At 32.4% G+C, this 23494-nt stretch overlaps 1 protein-coding gene across 2 annotated transcripts in view; it reads left to right on the plus strand.

The window, feature by feature from the left end:
* Nucleotides 1-23494, plus strand: part of mop (tyrosine-protein phosphatase non-receptor type protein myopic) — a 120634-nt gene that overhangs the window by 12267 nt on the left and 84873 nt on the right. For both annotated transcript variants that reach the window (XM_085820149.1, XM_085820148.1), the window contains exons 3-5: nucleotides 5889-6016; nucleotides 12216-12342; nucleotides 23243-23374. In XM_085820149.1, the coding sequence (XP_085676275.1) occupies nucleotides 5889-6016; nucleotides 12216-12342; nucleotides 23243-23374 (387 nt within the window). The remainder of the gene's footprint in view (nucleotides 1-5888; nucleotides 6017-12215; nucleotides 12343-23242; nucleotides 23375-23494) is intronic.

The following is a 23494-nucleotide window of genomic DNA, read 5'->3' on the forward strand; positions in this document are numbered from 1 at the left end:
AATCTTCAGATCTTGTTGTAACTTGCACCACTTGGGTCTCTGCTGCCATCTAGATAAGTACTCACTGCTCCATCGATTCCAGAAATGTTGAAATAACCTTTGCACGTTCCTCCAGCGGTCACTGCAGCTCATGATTTCTAGAATTTGGTTAGATTCTGGAATAGCGCTTAAAGCCGCTCCGGTTAAAAAGTGTCCTGGTGTTATCGCCTTTAAGTCGCTACAATCACTTGAAGCTGGTACCAAAGGCCTAGAATTAAGACAGGATTCAATTTGGGTTATTAATGTCAAAAATTCCTCGTATGTTAAAATAAGTGTTCCTAAACATCTTTTTAAGTGATGTTTCATAGACTTGATACCCGCTTCCCAAAGCCTTCCAAAATGAGGGGCAGAGGGAGGATTAAATAATCATTTAATATTTTCTGATGAAATATAACCCTGTAGCTGTTCCTCACGTTGAACAATAGAAAAGGCTTTCCTTAATTCTTTATTAGCTCCTATAAAATTCGTTGCACAATCACCGTGAATTTCACACGGTTTGCCTCTACGAGCTATAAACCGCTTAAGTGTCGCGAGGAATGATTTTGTGGAAAGATCTCCAACTAATTCTAAGTGTATTGCTCTTGTAGTAAAACAAATAAATAGACATACGTAACACTTAAAGATTTTGACTCCTCTAGCAGGACGATATTTAACGTTAAATGGTCCTGCTAAATCAATCCCTACACGAGAAAAAGCTCTACTTTGAGTAACTCTTGAAGCGGGTAAATCTGCCATTAGCTGAGTTGCAGTTTGCGCTCTAACTCTACGGCAGATAACACATTGGTTTATACACTTTCTTATAATATCTTTAGCATTCACAATCCAAAATCTATGTCGTATGACAGAAGTGAGTAGCTGCGTACCTGCGTGAAGATACGTGTCATGATAATGCTTAATAATTAAACGCGTAATATTGTGATTCTTAGGTAAAATCATAGGATGTTTCTGATTATTTGAAACTGTAGAGTTGCTGAGCCTTCCGCCTACACGCATTACTTCTGCGGAATCCAAGAAAGGACTTAAAGACAGTAATTTACTTGATGTCTTCAAGGGTTTACCAGATTCTAAACAGAATAATTCTTCTGGAAATTCGGCTCTTTGCACAATCCTAACAATCATAGAAGTAACTTCACAGAATTCTTCAGTAGATAAATAACCCTTTATACGCTCTGTAGGTAACTTACTACAATTATTTCTGAATCTTAAACACCACACTAACACTCGACATAACTTTAACCATGATGAAAATCTTGAAAACACACTAGGCTCTTCAAATTTAGAAACATTTGAACTGAAACTCTTTTTCAATTCTTTCAACATAACTTCACCCTCTAATTCTACACTTGAATTTTGCTGTACATGAATTAGGGATTCGTTTAACCACTGCGGTCCCTTCATCCATAACTCACATTGTAAGAATTCTGATGGAATAAAACCTCTGGTCCCACAGTCTGCAGGATTTTCTTTCCTAGCAACATAATTCCATTGAATACCTGGAACAGCTTCCTGGATTTTTGCAACTCGATTTGCCACAAAAGGTAGCCAATGGCGAGGTTCGGACGAGACCCATGCCAATGTAACCCGCAAGTCGGTCCATGCGTAAATATTGTTAATAGGCAGTTCTATGCATGATAATACTGCATGTAAGAGGTTTGCTAAAAGTAACGCAGCACACAACTCTAGTCTCGGAAGAGACTGGGTTTTTAAGGGCGCTACTCTGGTTTTAGATGTTAGAAGGCTGACTTTGACCGACGAATCAAGGTTGATTGTTCGGAGATAGATGACTGCACAATAAGCCTTTTCTGAAGCGTCGCAGAAAGCATGGATATTTATCACTACTGCCTTCGGACTCAAGACATACCTCGGAAATTGTAAGCTTGAAAGTAAGGGCAATTCTAGATAGAAACGCTTCCATTTTCTACTTATTCTCTTATCAACAAGTTCATCCCAACCCAGCTGTAAGTTCCATAACTCTTGTAATAATATTTTCATGTATATTATTGTTGGCGCTAACCATCCCATTGGATCAAAGATTTTGGCTACTTCTGATAAAATAGTCCTCTTAGTAAACTCTTTATCACTTATGCATACCGAAAAATGAAACGTATCACTAGAGTTGTTCAATTAATTCCCAATACTTTTACTTTCTTGTCACTGGTTATTTCAAGAGAAATACTGGATTCTCGTAAGCACTCGGGAATATTCTCTAAAATAGCTAAACTGTTTGAAATCCACTTCCTTAAGCGCAATCCACCCCTTTTCATCATTTCATTCAACTGCTGAACTAGAACATTCGCTTCCTCTTCACTTTGTGCCCCTGAAAGCAAATCATCAACATAAAAATCACGAAGGGCAATTTTTGATACTAAAGGAAATCTCACTTGTTCATCTAATGCAAGTTGTTTCATTACTCTAGTAGACAAATATGGCACACAGGCAGTCTCATATGTAACTGTCACTAATCTAAATGTACTCAAGGGCTCACTAGGACTATCCCTCCAAAGCATTCATTGCCAATTTGTATCTTTTGGGTGGACATGAATTTGTCTGAACATCTTCTCTACATAGGCACATACTGCAATTTTGTGAGTTCTAAACCACAGAAGAATTGGAAACAGCTCTTGCTGAACTCTTGGCCCAACCATCAAAATATCATTCAATGAAAGACCCGATGTCGTTTTAGCTGAAGCATCGAAAACAACTCTCAGTTTAGTCGTAGTACTTGATTCCTTTAATACGGCATGATGAGGCATGTAATACGTAGAGTCAATAAGAATCTCTCCCTCAGGCACTCCCTCCATATGTCTCAGCTCAAGGTATTCCCTCATGAAATCCTTATACTGTTCATATATCTGATGCCTTTTTGGAAGTGAATTTTCTAAAGATTGGAATCTACGCATAGCTAATTGTCTGGAATCTCCAAGCTGAGAAGGCAGAGAGTGAAACAGTAATTTCACAGTATATACCCCACTTTCCTCTCTCGTATATGTAGATTTGAAGTAATCTTTACATGCTCTCTCCGATTTAGTAAGCATATCACACGTAGGTAGAGTATCCAATTTCCAAAAGTCAGACAGCGTCTGATCAGTTTCCACTTGTATATTATTAACATAGATAGTAGGATTAATTTCTGTTGAATTATTCACACTACCTGAAATAATCCATCCTAGTTCAGAACGAGAAGCTACCGGTTTACCTTCTTCGCATTTAATTATTTCTCCCTTTAAAAGAGGTAAGGCAATATCTACGCCTAAAAGTATATCAACAGGCCCACTTTTGTAAAATGTTGGATCTGCTAACATTAAATCATTATATTCCTCAACGTACTTCTTATCCAATGTAAAATGCGGCAAAGTTCCAATAATTCTATTGATGATAAATACTGGTGTTTTAAATGACACTTTCGCCGGAAAATGCGGAACGAAGTTTATTTCCGTAATTCCATTAGTTTTTGTATCCAAAGACCCTAAACATGAAATAAAAACTTTGGCATTTCTTCTTGCTAACCCTAGCCTTTGTACACAATCTTCTGAAATCAGGCTTGCTTGACTGCCAGGGTCAAGGAGGGCTCTACACAATTGGTATTCACCCGATGAATCTAACACTTTAATAACAGCCGTACATAATAAAACTTCACTCTGAAAATTAAAGTCTGAAACACAAGATTTAATTACTGGACTAGAACTTGCGATATTCTCCCCTGACCCAGCCGATTGAGCGCGAGGTTCTGGCCCAGGGAAAAATGGCTTAGCCGTCACTGATAATTCATTCGAACTGTTCGTAACTCCCTTACGTGCCTTTGGTTCATTTTGAACTCTTTCGAAATGCAGTAGTGTGTGATGATTTTTAAAGCACTTTTTTCATTTATGTGTACTTCTACACTCAAAACCTTTATGATTTGAAACCAAACAATTAAAACAAACATTATTTCTCTTGACAAAATTAACGCGTTCCTGAACATTCAGATTAAAAAACTTATTACATTTAAAAACTGAATGACCGACTTTACAATGCGTACACTGCGCACGAATCTCTGAAGCTAATGAAGTTAATTTGTCTTTTGTAACTTGTTTTTTAACACCATGCGTTTTATTTGCTTACAAGGTTCTGGCATGAGATTTCAAGAACTCTAGCAGATTATTAAGTGTTGGTATTTCCTCACTCTTTAATGTTCTTTCCCACCATCCTCTCGTCGAAGAATCCAATTTAAACTGTACTATTAACATTAAAATAGTATCCGCGAATTGCTCCACTTTGAATCCTAGATTTTCAAATGAACATACACACTCTCTTACAGTGTCTACTAACGCTAATATCTGACTAGGAATTTCAGCTTGTAAATTTGATAAATATAAGATTTTCTTTAATAACGATGAATGTAAAAATCTTTGACACAATAAATGCCACGCTATTTCGAAATTCCTGTCACAAATAGTTAAAGCTTGAACAATCTGCAAAGCATCTCCTTTTAAAGAACCCTTTAAATATTGTAGCTTTTGTGCACCTGATAAACGGTCATTATCCCCTATCGCCGTTTTAAATAAATCAAAAAATGATAACCATTCTTCAGTACTGCCACTAAATACAGGAAGAGTTAGCTTAGGTAAGCGTATACTCGCTATTTCACAAGATTTAGTTTCCACACTAATGTCTTTAACATTCTTAACTTTGGTTAGCATTAAAATTAACTCATCAACAGTATCTTGTATGACCTGTTGTTCTTCTATAAATACATCAATATCTTTTTCTTCACATACTACAAATATGTTACTAAAAATATCCGAAAGTTCGGTCATTAAATTATTTAATCTAGATTTAAAAAGTTCTAACTGATCAACATCAGCAGAATCGTAAGTCACTGTAATTTTCTCTTTCAGTTTACTTAACTTAGCTTTAGCTACACGCTTTTTAGTCTTAAGCGTTGTAAATTCCATTATCTAATAAGAAAGATAAAAAAAAACACTGACTCGGCAATTTTACTGCATCTCTGGCTTGACAGACGAAAAAACATGTACGATCCGTTGTTAAAAATAGTGGACTGTAAATTGACTTGATATTACTTCAGTATAGAACCCAAAAAACCTCAGAGTCATAACTTTGACTGAAACTTCTTTATTGACTTTCAAACAGTAAGTTAGTTGAGGAACGGCGAAGACCACACTGCAAACTCCGACTTCGGTAGCGGCTTACCAACACAAACTCAGAAGAACCTCTGCTTAGTTGAAACTCCAGTAATTCACAGCAACCTCAAAGCTCTAAACACGAGCTTTAAAAACCTAACAAATTTGCGTCTGCACCGCTCCTCAGTACAAAGAAAGAAATACAATTTGCATAACATCGAACAAACAATTTTTTTTTAATTTTGTGAAAGCAGTACAGCGAGGTAATATTTTTCGTGGTCTGTTGTTTTTATATGATCCATTCTTATTCCTTTCACAATAATTATTTTATTTCCTGTCAGCAAGGGAGAAAGTGCATTTGACGGGATTTATGAATAAAGTAATATAAAATTTAAACTGCTACCTGTGAAAAGTTCTGCTCCTTCAGTTCTTGTGAACTTTGGCTCCATAGCCAACCATTTAGACTGCTAGTCCCTGGTAGTTTAATCCAAGTTCAGATCCCAGTGAGTTAGAAGGCTGAATACTTACCTGAATGTGAGAAAGTTTTCCTTGAAAATTCTTCCACTAAGACATCCTTTCTCATAGGCACATAACTGTTGAGTAACTTTGCCTTAATCAGTTAACCTAATCTAACCTGTAAACTTTGCTGAATCAGCTAATCTTGCTTTTATATACAAAGGTATACGGTAATTGTTCTGATATGCTTCTTTTTTTTTTTTTTTTTTTCAGAATGCAATTAAAGCTCCAATGGATTTCACAGGATGCAGCATCATGAAGCGTTATTATTCTCAACTTCATAAATTACAAAGTCGTTTTCCTATGACTGATGATGGGGCAGCTTGTGTACCATTCATGTGGTAATTTTTTTTTTCTTTTCTCCGCTGAGAGTTTTAATGATTTTTTTAATATGCAATCAAAATTAATCATAATAAGCATGAATATAATGCAGTTATGAGTTTAAGGTACTCACATGTTGTTTATAATTACCTTAGTTGAAGTTGCCAGATTTTTCAGAGTGTGCCAAACTTCTGGTAACCATGCACATAACTATTCTTCAGGCAATAGACCTTCCAGCAAACTTTCAGTCCAGGCAAAGTCATTTTTGTAGGTGTTCTTTTTGTGGTATTCTAGGGTTTTTATTAACAAATCGTGGAATTTTTTTTTTTTTTGCTTTAAATTAAGTTTTAAAATATGCATGAAATTCGTTAGCAATGGAAGAAACTTCATTAAAATTTCTATGGAACATAGTATTTGGCCACAGAATCACTAATGGGAACAATTGTTTTGAATCTGTTTAGTGATAGCCATAAAATATCCACCAGAACAGAAGAAATACCAGTTTGTAAATAGGTTTCTTGGATTGATTTTTTGGTGTAAATATCTAATTGGAATGTAAAATGTGTATGTAATAATATTTTTGTATGTATAGGTGAATTTTTAAAAATTGAATTAAATGGTGACTCAAGTGATTATTCTTTTTCACCTTTAAAAAATTCCACATTGTGCCAAGGTAGATGCATAAATATGTAATTGTGTACAAAATACACAAATACTGTACTTTTAGTTTATGCACACAATGTACAAAATACTATACTTTCGATATATACACACGGTCATTAGTTGATACTCGCATAAGACCTTGCTGATAGATTGCAAAACCATTCAAGGAAGAATGTAGTTTAAAGAAATAGCATAAAAATTAATTTTTTATAATTAAATATGATTGAATAAATTTGAAAGTGAGCAAATAAAGTTAAAAAAGGTGAAAATGCAGGGAAAAATGAAAAATGACGGTACAACCACCATTTTGCCATTTCGTGATTTTTTACGTATGAAAAGTTAAAATTTAAATATTGGGTGCAAGCTGATGATTTTCATGGTATTTTCAAAAGAGGATTACCAAACTGTCAATATTTATCATAAAAAACACTTTAGCAATTTTAAATACAAATTTTAGTTATGAAATAAGGATTATATGGACAAAATACATTTTGAAATGGAAAAAAAAAATGGTATGTTATTTCAGAAAAAGTGTGATTTTGTACCAAAATACCTATATTAGAACAATGTTATATGTAAATCTAATACATATCCTAAGACGCACTTTGGAGACATAAAAACGCAAGTTGAATTTCATCAATTGGCCTAGTAGAACAGGAGATTTTAGAACTGTTCCTTTTTTTTTTTTTTTTTTCACAGTGTACCTTTACAATTGCTAGACATCATTCCGCTCCTGTTTTTCAAAAGTCAAAAAGTATGTATGTAATGAAAGGCAAAATTTAGAAGTACTAGTGTATGAATACTGAAACATAGAAGTGTAGCAATGTTGTTTGGCATAGGTACTTTATGCTTAGAGTGTCCATCCATTTTGAAGAGAAAGCAGTTGAGCCGAATTAAATTCCATATTTATTTAAATTTGCATATGTGGCCACTATCATTTTTAGCACTCTTAATCGTGCCTATTCAAGAACATTTATATTTTGATACTTTTGCATTAGAAAGGGAGCCTAGCGAAACTACGTCTAAGCAGAATAGAGAGAAAAGGTGAAGTGTGTAGTTATCCAGTATGAGAGGCTGTTAAGAGAAAGGTTTTGGTTTAAGTTCTCAAAGTTTAGGTTCTCAATTACTATGTTGTCACCGTTACGCAAGCTTCGTGGCATAGAGTAATCTAGAAATGGCACAGTCCAGAAATATTATTTTTATAAAGAAGTTAGCTGTTAGAGGGCTATTATTAATTTATTATTTAAAAGCTAGATATTTTATATTTTGCATATTCTTCCCCCATCCCTTCAAAGAGCAAAAGGTTTGGGTGACAGAAAAGCCTTTTTAGAAAAAAGCATCTGCAAAACAAAGGAAATATAATTTTGAAAAAAAAAAAAAAATTATCATAAAATTTTGATCGCAATGTTTTAAAATAAGAAAATCTTGTAGACATCATTTTTAACAATAAATACAAACTTTGATAATTATACAATACTAGAAGGCAGTTACTCTATTAAGGAAAAGAGACTTATTATATATAATTGTATTTAAGCACCCTGCAGCCATCGGCAAGTTGTCACACTGATTTGCATTGTAAAGGAGATTTGCCTATTTTTATCAAAGTTTACTTTATTGTTCTGAATTTTGCTACTTTTCTATGTATTAAGTTCTAAATTCCATTTGACATTGCTTTACAATTAAGAAAATGTGGATTTTTATAAGTGAATTAATTTTAATACAAATTTCATGAATCTGTAAAAGAAAATTATGGTTTCATTTTGATAACAATTTTTACAGAAGATTTTCAATCCAAGGATTGCAAAATATAATTATTATACTCAAGCAAATATTCCAAGAACTGTGAACTTTTACAGCTATTTCTTGAAAAAATTAGGACACTTTTTTGTAATATTTTTACGCAAAACATTCAAAATTTCAATAGCATTTTCAGTTGCATTATCAAGGAATAAAATTATGTGTGGAATTTACTGCCAGTTTTCCAGTACAATACTTTTTATCGCCACCGCAGCAGAAGTTGCGCTGATGCGCCAATAAAGAGCAAATCTGTTGTTTGCGGGCAGTGATCTTTTGGATTCCTATATGCTAAAGTTAATCATAAATACAATTTTATTTATCCTGATACAGGAGTTCATACACAAACAGTTGAGAAAATGTGGGGCAGTGCTAAATGGAGAAACAAGAAACATAGGGGGACAGCAAGACATCATTTAGAATCTTGCTTATCACAGTTCATATGGTGACAGCATCAGGTCAAAGAAAATAGAGACTGTTTAGAATCTATGGTAAACTCTATATCGGCCCATTTTCCACCTAAATCCAATTGACTACTTTAGTTTTAAATAAAATGTTTTGATTTTTGAAAGTGTTTTGGTTTTAAATAAAGTGTTTTAATTTACGATTTGTCGCAAAAATTTTATGTGTAAATTGGCGGCACTTAAAAACTGCCAAATCTTCAGCTGCGATGGCATTAATACGCAAGTAACCAATTATGCATTCATAAAGATTTTCCCACATTAAAACTAATTCCTTTCCCCAGTTCCGAACTCATGAACTAATCCTCAAATGTTTTATGCCTTTATTAGCATACTGATCTTAAAATCAGTTTTGTTTATTGGAAATTCTAGACTCTATAGCTGTATGAAGTGCACTTTTAGTTGCAAAAAGTGGCAGGTAATATAAAATTAAACATTAGCAGTGTAAATTTATTTTATATAGGGAAAAAGACATTACTGATCAGAATAATTTGATAATTGATATTATATTTAATACTTTTGGTATTTTAAAAACTTCTCCTTGTGAATGCATAACAGTTAGTAATTCAGTCTTTGTGAAGAGATGGCTATTGACTGAAATAGTTTTATAAAAGAGGCTTGTCTTTATAATTAATATGACAAATAAATAAATAAATGGCCCTGAAAAATTCTGGAAATTGATGAAAGTCTGTTCCTTCCGTCGAAAAATAATGCTAGCAGAGTGTTTTTCCCCCCTCTACTGTGTGCATTTGATGGGCTGGGCCGAGAAAATAAGTACTTTCTCATTAAGGTTCAAAATGGAGGTACAACTCACTCTTATGACTAAAATGGCAGATTTATGTTGTATTCAGACTGTTGCTGAGATTACAAAATTGAGAAATTGGAAAAAGCAGTGTGTGCTCACTCCATTGTGTGCTATAAATGCCAGTTTATGGATCCAAAAAATACTACTTATACACAAAATGTTGAAAATTGGAGGGCTCCTCTAAATGAAAAGTAATGAAATGTAGCTCATCATCATCTTGAGTCCATGTATTGTAGAATAAATACATCTCAAGGTTGAGAAAATGCTTTTGATGCCATGTCAAGAAACGTCATGGAAACATGGTAGCCAGGAACAAACTTGGCGATAATCTTGATGCCATTATGTTGGAGGCCATAAAAATAAGGAAGTACCAAATAAACAAGTGAATCAATTAAAGTTTTCCAGATTTTTGCAGAATTTTCTAATGCAGATGCTGAAAGAATAATGGTCCTCATTTCATTTGTTTTTATGAATTATACACTGGTTATCATAAATTAAAGAAAAATCACAAAAATAGTGATAACTCCCTCAAAAATAAGCCAAACTGTGTAAAATTGGATTATGTTGCCAAGTAAGAGTAGCTGAGTAAAACTGTGATATGCAAATTATTGGCACTGCTTTTGGAATACGTCATCTGTGAGGAGCATACAAGTCCATGTTTGAGAGCAAGACCACATATTTCACTGGGATAGTGATATCAGAAATTTGAGATAGCCAATTCGTAACAATGACCTCCAGGCATCATTTGCTTGCAGAACTGCGATGGAGAGCCATTGGGAGACTAGAGGCAGGACAAAGTCAAACAGAAGTGGCCAGATGGCTATATGTGAGTCCTTCTGTGGTTCATAGACTTTGGAGGATATTTCAAACCACAGATTCGGCCTCTAGGAGTTTTAGCCAAGGACGGCCAACTGCTATGACGAGCGCCGATGACCGATATTTGACATTATGTGCACACAGGAATAGAACCACTACTCCGACTCTTCTTAGATCCTCCCTTGCTGCAGCCACCATAAGGTTCGCGTCAACGTCAACTGTGTGTAGCAGGCTTCACAAAGGTGGTCTGTAGGCAAGGTGATCACCCATTTATATGCCGCTCACGTCACGTCATAGGAGGGACCATTTTCAGTGGACACGACATAATGTCCACTGGACGCCTGATCAGTGGAGGGCGGTTCTCTTTATGGATGAGTGAAGGTTTAGTGTAGAAAGCAATAGTAGGCGTTATTTGATATGGAGAGAACCTAGAATACGTTATCATTCGTCAAACATCCGTAAAAGAGATGCATACGGAAGGGGCAGTGTCTGTGTTTGGGGTGGCATCTCTTTGGGTGGACGCACAGACTTCCATGTCTTTCCAAGGGGAACCATGAATGCTCAGATTTATAGAGATGACATCCTTGATGTTTATGTGCGCCCATATGCCGGGGCTATAGGTGATGCTTTCCTGTTACAGAAGGACAACGCAAGACCACACAGGGCTCGCATCATAGATGATTATTTTCAACAGGAAACAATTATGCGCATGGAGTGGCCAGCTCGATCCCCGGACTTGAATCCTATCGAGCAAGTTTGGGATGCTTTAGGGAGATGTCTAACTGCTCTCAATCCGCCCCTTCAAACCCTTATCGCACTTGCAAGTCCTTTGCAAGAGCAACGGCTCTCGCTTCCTATGGAACTGATAGACCGCATAATTGAAAGCATCACACATCGCTGTATATGCTGTATGGCTTCTAGAGGTGATCGTATTCCATATTGAAGGTACTTTTCCTATAGCAAACTGACACCTTCGATTTGTTCATTTTATACATGTGCTAATATCTATACTACCATATTTGTTTGGTAATTTCTTTTTATGTTATTTGATACCTTACTATGTGTTGTATATTGTGGGTAAGTTTCATTTAATTCTACATGTAACTTTTCAGTAGTCGTGATTTTTCCTTAATTTATGATAACCAGTGGTTCTCAACCTTTTGACTAATGCATACTGTCTAAACAAAAATTTAAAACCTTTAGTACCACCATTATAATGTACTACTACCACTACCACTCTTGAACAAAGCTCAGATCATATAAATTTATGAGTGCTGGAGAAGGAACTCAATCAGGATGTTGGGGTTTTAATTTTTGAATATAATAGTTAAAAATACTTTGCATACCACCTATTTTTCTCTTGCATACCACTGGTTGAGAACCCCTGAGTTATATGTTTTCACGTGTTTCCTGAAGTCACTGTATTGCGTGTGCTTGTACATGTTTCTTATCAGAAATCTCCATGGAACTGAACTTGTTGCATAAGTGAATTGAAGTGTCTGTATTTATTCATATTCAATTTCTTTTGCAAGAGCTAACAGTTAAAGAATCATTTGTGGCAAATAGATGTAAAATGTAACTTTTTCTAATTTGGTTAAATGGTTTCATTAAAAAAATTATCATTTATTGGATAATTTATTAAATTAAAAATAATAAATTTTAATTTATCTTTTATGGCAGGACGGATATATATTCAGGAGTTGCATACAACATCACTGATATTGAATATGAAGAAGCATGCATACTATACAATATTGGTGCATTACATTCCAAATTAGGAACTATGGATTCAAGAAGTGATGCTGAGGTAATAGAATAGAGTTCATATACTTGTTCTAAATTTACTATTTTAAATTGAGTCAAAGGTTATTTTTATCATTGAAACATCAATAAAACATAGTTTGTGAACGTACATTTTAAGTGATCGTGTTTTCAAAGATCTGCTTTTATATATTTTCGATTTTACATTTCTGTTTTTATTAAAACTTCAGTAAATTTTGATAAAGGCATTTGAGCCATCTTTGAGTCTGGTTTTATGATTTTTAATTATGCATTTCATTCCTGAAACTTTGCTACCTTGTATAGTGTGGTAAATTATGCAGTATGTATGCATATTCTGTTGAGCCTGGGTTTGTGTGCCAGAAAATCTGTAAACTTTGTAGTTTTTTTTTTTTTTTTTCCTGCAGAATAAAGGTCTTTTGGCCTTGATTTCTCAAGTAAGTGGTAGTCTGAGAAAATCGTACAAAACATTTGGATTGCATCCTCTGGAGTACTGTAGATCAGATGTGGTAAGGTGTTAAGGAAGATAGCTGTCATGTCCCAAATTGTGATTAAATAAAATTATCAAGCTAATTCATGGATTACATGCAGCAATGTGTTATTTAAATGCGTAGTTATGATGAGAATAATGTTGCATAGACCATTACAGCTATCAATAATTAAACTTAACACATAAATTCTTTTTGTTGATGAGCATTCTAAAGATTAATTTGTTCAACTATTTTCCCCTACTTTTAATAGACCTTATGTTAAATATGTTTCTATGAATCTCTGTATTTAAAATAATTATTTGACTTTTCTCATTTATTATTAATATTTTTCGCTATCTTAAATTATTTAAATTCTTGTAACTTAGAAATTTTGGATAAATGCTTGCTAATATTGGATCAAGATAGAAGAGAAACCTGCCAAATAATGGATCAAGATAGAAGAGAAACATGCCAAACTTAAAATATCAAAGCAGCAACCTTGTGTTTGGCTTTGTGCATGACTAAAATAAAAGCCAAGTACAAGGTTGTTTCTTTTCTAACTTTATGTCATACTATGATATTCAAGATGTTATTTTGGATATGTTTATTAAAGTACTAAAGCTTTTTATAAAATACTGAAAGTTACAGAATATTATAAAATATGTAAAAACCCAATGTAGCCAATTAAATAAGAAAAAAAGTTGTTTGAATCAAAACAAAATTCAAAACAACATTTTTTAAGAATATAAATAAATTTCAAAACAAAGATACTGGGCTAATGTTTATTACTACAAGCTAACCAGATTTATAATTTTATGAATTTTGAACTCGTTTTTTAAAATTATTAGATACTTTCTAGTTTTACTAGCAGCCAGCAATTAATCACCAGGATTGGTGGTATTTATCTCCAAGCAATATAACAAACCTAAAACACTAACTAAAGCCAAATACAGCAAAGTCCAAAATACAGACTTCAAATATCTGGAAGATCTAATATTAGGATTACTTGCAATTTTTTCCCTTTTATTTATTTATTTATTTATACAAAGTCTAGGACTGGAGAATATGATACTTGAGATAAAACAGATTTGCAATAAAAGCCTTTCAAATCCCTACTGTCTGAGGAAAACACTTTGGCCAAAGAATATGTATTTTTTTTTTTTTTTGCTTTGGCCAGTAATGTGGATGTTCTTTGCCTTGGCCACTAATACTATGTTGATTGATGTTTGAAGTGCCTGCACTTTCAGCCCTTGAGTGGTTCGAAGGTTAGCAATTTCCTGTGTGACCTAAACAATAAGCCCCAAGTTATTTACAGTAGGAAGGGCACTTGTACTAGTTTTCTTTTGTTATCATAGCAGCAGGCAAGGGGGAAAGAATTTGATTGTGTGAAATCTCATTTTCCATAGAAATTGCATTTTTCTCTTAACTTTCTGGTATGAAACAGCTTATTTTGTTCTGTGTATTGTTATTAATCTTTTCTAAATTACAGTTTTAGTAAATGATAACTTCTCCATTTTAGTCTTTCTCTGAGAATGTGCATCTGTCATTCAGCTAGTGGGGTATCGAATTTTACATATACTGAAACCCAGATATAAACTAGCTTTTTAGACACATGTGCAGAAGTAAAACCTGCCAAGTATTCTAGAAACGCATGGAATTTTGTATTGAATGGAATAAAAAAGAATAGCATAGTACAAATTCTGTAATTGATTTATTAAACCAAAAAAGATTAATTCTGTAATTCTGAAACTACAATTATACAAGTCTTATCTGAGAGAAGCAAAAAATCTTCTTGTTACAAAATCGCTGCTATTGTTAATCAAAATGCCATCATCCATGCAGGAGAAAGCACACTGTGTTTTGGAATACTCCCAAACATCATTTATCCTTGTTCAATGGCATTTGTTCACAAAATTTGATAAAGAACCACCACATTGTAACAACTTTGGACAATGATGCAGTTTCAGGACATGCTTGTGCTTGTGTAAGAAAATCAGAAATGGAAGAATGAATGACAGCCAAAACCTAAGTGGTTGAAAAAATTTGTGAAATGTTTTTATTGTATAGTCCAACAGGTGCACTTCTGTATGAAAGACTGGAATAATAGTAACTACTCAAGAGAAGGGTTTAAGTACCCTTTATTACTTCTTTAAAATTTACAATGCGTCAACTCGATGCTTACCAACTTTGCCTCTGCTTGGGCGGTAACTGAAAATCAGGTAATGAAACTAAAAGCTGAAGGTATTAACAAGTGATAGAACTAACCTACAGGGCTCAGCGAGATCTCGTAACTTAAACCCTCTTCGAAACCAGTGGCAGCAAGTAAATGCAATTAAGCCACCAGCAATAAGCAAACATATCTACGGCAGAGGTGGCGGTTATAGCCTAACTTTCCTCCCACAGAAACTCAGCTTTTAAATACTTCCTTTCAAAGTAGAAATTTGCATTCCTTCATGCACGCTACAAAATTTAACTATTCTGGCATTGACAATTAGAGGAATGAAGGCATATAGAAAAATTTTTAAATTAAACTTTAACTTGCTAGTTAAAATAAATATAAATCCCTACATTATGATGTCCCACCATGTCAGCACATCATGTGAGTTTTGAACTCAGTGTGTGGCATGTGCTAAAGAATGTCTACAATTCCATCCATACGCCTTTTAGATGGTGCAGTTGTTAAAACCTTATGATGACAAACTATTCATAAAATTTTCTAAGGAAATATGCAACATAAGCTGGAAGTAGATAGCTTCATGAACAGACTTGTGCTAATGGATGAAGCCACTTTTCATGTTTCTGGCAAAATTAATCACCATAACTTACGATTTTGGGCCATGGAAAATCCGCATATCATAATGGAACATGAGAGTGATTCGCCAAAGGTGAAATTTTTCGGTGCCATTTCCAAGAGTTGTGTTTTTGATCTTTTTCTCTTCATGGAAAAATCGATTAACGGGTGTATTTAGCAAGATATGCTATTAGAGTGGTTGTTTCCTCAGTTGGAAGAAGCGGTTCCTAGCTTCACTCTGCAGCAAGACAGTGCTCCATGACATTGGCATAAAAATGTTCACCAGTACCTGAATAAAAATGCAAAATATTGCTTTCTTAAAGAAATATTAATAAATTGTTTGTACAATTTCTACATGATATTTTACTTGATTTAAGCCGGTGGTCTAAAATCCAGAAATATCTGGAATTGCTGAAGTCTCGGTGATTTTGGATCTCAAACTTTGTACTGTACCAAGAAATCTGAAACCCCTCCCCCTAAGAAGTTTTTTCCAGGTGTGTGTGGGCAGGCTTCAAAGTTATTGCAATTCTTGATTTATCATTAAGTGAAAATGAAGCAATTTTGTCGTATGTGAAAAAGGTATTTTACCCTACATCACAATTTGCAAAAACAGGCATAAAAGAAATTTATATACCATTGCAAGAGCCATATAAGTTCTTCTCTTTCTCTCTTTTCCCCTGTTTTAGCATTTTTAGGTTCTTATGTATTATCTTGTCAACCATGAAAGTTGGTAGAAATACTGCCAAAGTTATGCCAGTCATTTGTACGGAATTTTTAAAGAACTAATGCTACATTATTTAATAAACAGTCGGTGTTCAAATCACTTCATAAAAAGGTTTTCATCGATTTTTTACTGTTTTGCTGAGCCTTCTAATTTTGCGGGATCTGTTTAAAAATACTACGAGTACTATTTTCCTGCAGTTAATTGTTCCATTTTTATTTCTGTTTTGTCAGCCATATTCACCTAACCATATCTTGTACATTAATATACAAATCTTTTGAAAGTAGAATCTCATGCTTATCCACAAATGCTTTTACAAAACAGCAAGCAGTGGAAAATTATCCACTGCTTTTATTCAGTTCTTAGACTGTGGAAAATTATCCACTGCTTGCTGTTTTGCAAAAGTCCAAATATTCATCATTTCTTTCAAAATGCAAGAAAAAGGTACAGCAGTAATAGTTAATTTGTATCCATATATGTAAAAACCAGTGGTACTTTATCAAAAATCATTTGGGTTACATCAAATCAAAATGCAGATGTTACATCATGCTTACCTACAATCAGCGCTAAATTCCACTACTTAGTGACAGTTTCACGATTGACATGGTAATAAATAAGTACCCATTTTTATTAAAATTTTCTTATTTAAAAGTACCCTATTTTGGGTATGGTGCCTAAAATAAAAAAAGCAAAATTTTTCCTTGGTAAACTCATTAAAACTGTAAATACTAGTTCTGTTTTGAAAAAGTAAAGATGTTTAGAATTTGTCTGAAGGTCAAAATAAAAACTTTACAATGTAATGGAAATTTAAAAAAAAAAATAATAATAATTTTTTTTTTTTTTTTTTTTTTTTTTTTTTTTTTTTGCTGTTTTCTTTGAGTTAAATATTTGTGGTTCTGAATGAAAAATGTTTCATATTTTAATTTTCATTTTTTATATTCTTCAAAAATTGGTAAATTGTTTAGAAGTGGGAATAGGTTTGTATACACATCTCTGACAGTTCAGTGATTTAAGTAAACATGTAATGAGATTATTTCTTTCCTTCACTTATCTTAAAGTTAATTATAATGGTTTACTTATCTCACATATTTTAGTATTTCTGAGGTATAGTTGTAATCTGTTTTTGTTCTAAAACTCTTGTTATGCCATTTTCGAGACATCTCTTACCAAAGAAATATGCTGTCTCCATTTCAAATTGAAAATGAGATTTCCATTTCATATGTAATAATGTAAATATGCCAGATTATTATAAGATTTATCATTTTGTTAGCAGTGTTATAAAAGTAGCCTTTAATAAAATTCTCATTTTATTAAAAACAAATATGAGACAGATTGTATAACCAGTTAGACACCAGACAAGAGTTAAAGATTAAATATCTTAATGCCTGAAAATATGTAATAAGAACAGTTTATGTAGGAAGCAATATTCTCTGTTACTGAGCAGAAAATTTTGTGGTACATGTAACACCACTTCTATTTTCAAAACCCAGTTTTTCCATGATTCAGTTCTTAGACTGTTCCTTTAAGAACATTAATTATTGCTAGAAGCAAGGCTAGTTCAGTTATGCCCATTGAAGCTAAGATTTGCCTTGTAAGTAGGATTTATTTATTTATTTATTTATTTATTTTGTGTCCTTTGGCATGGAAATCGTATAAAATTTTTTATACATATTATGCTACATATGTACACTGTGCAAAAAAAAAGGAAGGGGGTAGTTCTATGTCTCATGTTCTACTGGGCCGATTGACGAAATTCAACATGTGTTTTTCGTGTCTGGAAAGTGTGACTTAGGATATATATTAGATTTATACATAGTAGTTGTTCTTCTAATATAGTCATTTTGACACATCGGAATTTTTCTGAAATGACATGTCAATTTTTTTTCCATATTTCGATTCTGCAACTCATATTAGGCCAAACTACCAAGTTTTGTAAAAATCGCAAAAGTAGTTTTTAAAAAATTAGCTTTCAAAATTGTAGCTCCTCAATGTTAATTGAGTTTATGTATTTATTAATCTCTCTTTTTTATTAAACTTATTTGATTCTTCCTTTCACATTTCAAAATTCAGGTTGATTTCAAATAAAACTCACCCATTTTTTATGATTTATTTTTAAAATTTGTATTTTTAAATAATTTTATAAATTTTTCAAAAAACTTTTGAATTATAATCTATAAAATTGTTACCATGATCTTAAAGTAGACGTATATCTAAGCATACCTGCAAAAAATTACAGTTTTTTATTCAAGATTTCTGAAGATATACGTGAATTTATATATTGGCGTGTTTTGAAATTGTGCAAATTTGTTCAAAGCGATAAAACATCAAATGTGGTTTAGAAACTTAAGTTATTTGAATGTAGAAGCAATGTGACTTTTTCCATTCATGCACAATGTGAAAAGGTAAGAACAAAGTACCTTTTTTCCTGCTCCGGCATAATGGAAGGATATGGAAAATAATTGTCCATATATTAAGAAGTTCGCCAAGTGAATTATTCTTCGTGCAGACTGAGAAAAAACTGTGCCAAGATAAATTTTTGATTTTCTCCATAAATTTTGCACCAAATTTTACAAAATTTGGTATTTAGGCATAATTTGCTCATAGAATCGAAATATGGAAAACATTGGTATGTTATTTCAGAAAAAGCCCGATTTTGTTCAAAATACCTATGTTACAACAATGCTATATATAAATCTAATATATATCCTAAATTGCGCTTTTGAGACATGGAAAACGCAATTTGAATTTTGTCAATCGGCCCAGTAGAATTGGAGATATAGAACTGTCCCCCTGTTTTTTTAGCGCAGTGTACAAATAAGAGTTGAGCCTTTTTGAAACTGTGCCAAAAAAAAAGTGGTTATAGTTTGGCATAAATTTTGATGAAACTTTTGGATTTTGAAAGCAGACACAAATCTTCTGCAAAGGAGAGGGGATTCCGGGATGGGCACGTCTAAGTTTTTTTTTTTTTTTTTTTTTTGAGTGTATAATTTTTAAATTTACATTGGCATGTTTCACTTCTGGTCAGAGTGATGTTTAAGTTCATAATCTAGTGGTTAAATAAATTGGAGATTAAGGGTCCTATTCATGATAAGGACGTAAATAACGATTTTTTCTTAATGGACGACCGCTAAATTTTACATCTGCAATAACCATAAGGACTATTGGTTAAATTGGCATTTGTCATAATGACCGTCGGAGGGATCCTTACATTAAGTAACCTTCATTCGAGAGTTGGGGGAGGTTCGTTAAAATAAGCCAATCATATTACAGCTACTAGAGATACAGGCTGCTAGTCATCCATGTTCTAGCGTATGCCTCGTGTTGTAGCTACACTTTAGCGTTGTAATTCAGCTTTGGGTTGCCATCTTTGGCTCTTTAGCAGTGTTAGCTAAAACTTTATTATTTAACATTCTAGGGTATCCAAATTTCCGATTTTTTGCATTCATATAAAGATGTGTGGCTTTTGCCCGCCTTCTTTTCTCTGCAGTTCAGCTTCTTTCTTGTATTTTTTTTTTTAAACTGCCAAATTTCTCGTATGATTTAAGTTATTTTAAGTTTCTAAAACATTTTCATATATTATATTTCACATTTGTATATTAGTTAAAAATACTTTCTTTTTGAATTCCTTTATTGAATTTTCAATTTTTACTTTTAAATAAACGCATAATGTTAAGCATCTCAAAATCTATTTTTTGACAATAAATTTCTCGCAGCTGTATGCTTAAATTTTTATGAGGTTGTACTGGATTTATAATCATACTTTCATATCTATTTAACTTTTTTCCTTTATAAAAATTAGAAGTCTCTCAGTGTTCTATGTGTATGATAATTCTTAATTTCTCAGCTGTGGTATTTCGGTACTGATGGAGTTATTACTTTTATTTACATTACATTTTAAAATATTTAGAGGCCATAAAAGCTGTGGGTACGAATTGGTATGAATGCAACTTCATGAATTTTTAAGTTTCTACAACTTTCCTGAATCAATAGATAATTTTCTAAAATTGTAAATAAATTTTTACATGATAAATACATAAGTGCATGCTAGCACTTTAATATATCTAGCAAGTTCACAGTTTAAACTTCTGAAAAAAATGTATAGCATGTCTGCATATAAAGTATGTTTTTTATTTTAAATATGCTATTTGAAGTTTGCTCATATGGAATCCAGCATCTATTATTGTAGCAAACTGGTTAAAAATGTTATTTTGCATGTGTTTCCAGAAAAGGCAGCTAAAGGCTTTATGATACTGGTTCAAGACATGCACCTTTAAATTATAATGCTTTTAGATTGAAGTGCTAAATGCTGTAAAAAATACTTCAGTTCTCTGATGGCAAAAAAATAAATTTTTGTATAGATTTAGTAGAGTAAAAATTCCACATCAAAAACATTTTTTCAGGTAAAACGAAATTAAAAAAATAATACATAAATAAATAAATAAAAATAATACCTTTACATACAGAATTTTCAGATATTATTTACTAATCAATTATTTGTTATTGATAACTACATTTTATAATGCATAGAAAAAATACTGATAAATTTATAAGAATTTACATGCATTAAATGATGAAAAAATATACATATGCTGTTAATTTTACACTTATCTGAATATTTAATGATAATTCCATAACCTATATAAGATTCAATCTATATCATTGCAAGGACAATGCTTAAATGACAGTTCTTCTTATTAATTAATTTCCATATGTAAAAACATAAAAATATCATTTAGCTACAGATCGATAGATTAAGGCCTCTTGTATGCAAAAATAGAACTTTTTTTACTCTTTTTCCTAATGTAGTGCAATTTATTTCATTATATTAAAATACAGCAGTAATTTGATATTTTTTTGTATTATAAATCAACAGCTTTATATAGAATGATCTTACTTTACTGGATTCTCATTTAAATGAATGTTTATGGAAATATCAAAGTAAATGAAAAAAAAAGTGTGAATAAATCTTAGCTAACACTGCTAAGATAATATTCTTTTTTTCAATAAAATGTTTAAAGGTATATCATTTTAGTTTAGTTCTTTTTTTATTAAAGCAGCTAACCTAAAACATATATCTCATTAATTTGTTAAAAATATAGCTTAAGTAAGTTTTATGTGCATACTGAGAAGGCAGAAAAAAATAGCCTTGATTTAAAACCTGTTTTAAAGCAACAAGTAAATAAAATACACTGGTTCAACAACAACCCCCCCCAAAAAAAATATTGTTATGTGCTCTGAAAACAAATCCCAAGTGTCACAATATTACACTCTTACAAAAGAAGAAATATCAGATTAGGAATATACTCTTTTACGTATTTGATAACAAAGAAGAGTAAAACATATGCAACATCACATTATGAAAAATCCTGCAAATCATTACAATAATAAGGTAAAAATCAGTTGATCATTCTTTCACAGTAGCACTAAGTTTTCCAATCAAAATCATGAATATGGCAAAACAGATTCACTATCGGTGCCTCAAATTTAAGGTCACACAAAAGTAAATTTGATATAGCTGAGCATGAAATCTTCCACGACAAATTTATGAACAAATTGATTTTCTTTATAATGTACTTTCAAATTTAACATAAGCATGCATGAAATTTAACACTATAATCTAAAGCACTAGTATATAATAACAGTCACATGTATTAAATGAATTTAATCACACTTTTAAGAATAAAATTTTCTGATAAATTTTAATTTTTATACAAAAATAGAATTAATTTTGTAAAGCTACTTAAAACATATTTCCTGTTTACACATTTAAATAAATTTAAAGTAAGTATACTTAAAAATACAACCTGAAGATTTACTACTAGATAAAGCATGATAATGGGCTCAAAATAATTTGTCGAATATTTAAATTAATACTTAACGTCTTCAAAATTCATAAAAAGTACAGAATATATTTATCTTACTATAAAGAAAAACAAAATAATTTATAATTTAGATCACACTATCAAGTTTTTAACACTGGCGCCAACTAGCAGATTTGGCGGCAATATATTAGAATCAAAATAGAATGCTACTTTAAATTGCCAGTTGTACAGTAAAATTAAATAAAAATAAGGCACATCACATTTTTAACCTTTGTGATAACCCAGCACAAAGTTAACATGAAATGTAGGATACAATTTTACAAACAGTATAAACTATTTGCGATAATAAAAGAAACATCACAAACAGTATTGGCGTTATTTTACTGCACAAACACATGCACATTCTGCAATTGATTGTGTATTTATAAAATCAATTGATCATCGATAAGTGACAGTGAAATAAAAATACACATTTTGAAGAAATACGAAGAGTAATTTTTCTAAAATTCTATGGAAAAATACAAAGCTGAACTTACCTCATCAACAACTTACCTCTCCTGGGTCCGGAATTCATCAATCTTGACGATAATTAATTATCCATTGTCTATATTTTATGTAAATCGAATGCATTGCTTCGATCACGGAAAATTGGCTGCCGACCCAGAGAAATTCGACTGGTTTCATCCAAATACGCTTCAGCTAAAACTGATGCAAAACCTTCCGCCATGTTTATTGCCAGAATTATAACCATCTGTTTATTTAACATGAGGGGTCAGACATGTCCTTACTTTAACAGCCGTCTCGTCAATTTAACGGTCAAATTTAATGCTAGCTTTGATGAGAATACCAATACTTGTGATTTAACTACTTGTGACGTCAGAGTACCATGTGATTCCGTAAATCTCACTTAACGCTGTGGTTAGAAATGTCATGAATAGGGCCCTAAGTTTGTTATCAGTGTATATGTTGGCAGTCTTTATTGTGGTGCAGTAATGTAGAAAATTTGCAGAATGTTAAAAAAGTTATCTTAAATTAGAAAGTTTTTAAAATATGCCATTTCTCATTTTCAGGCGTTTTTAATCAGTATTTGTATCATTCTTTTATGTATGGATTTATTTTAATAGGGCATGAAGATCGCATGCACACATTTTCAGTGTGCGGCTTGGGCATTCCAGCATCTCCGTGATACTTATCCACAGCCTAAGGGTAGTGACATGTCTCATGATCTTCTTATATTTTTCATAAATATTATGTTGGTATGTAAATTTCACCTACTTATATTTGTTACTTTTCAAACTGTGTACCTGCTGTAATTCTAACTTAAGATGAAGCTTAGCATTCGTAATTATTTAACAATGTGCCATGCTATTCTTTGC

Source organism: Stegodyphus dumicola, chromosome 7 (assembly GCF_044657685.1).
Source record: "Stegodyphus dumicola isolate Sdum_Otavi_A_Nest chromosome 7, ASM4465768v1".
NCBI classification, from domain to species: Eukaryota; Metazoa; Arthropoda; class Arachnida; order Araneae; family Eresidae; genus Stegodyphus; species Stegodyphus dumicola.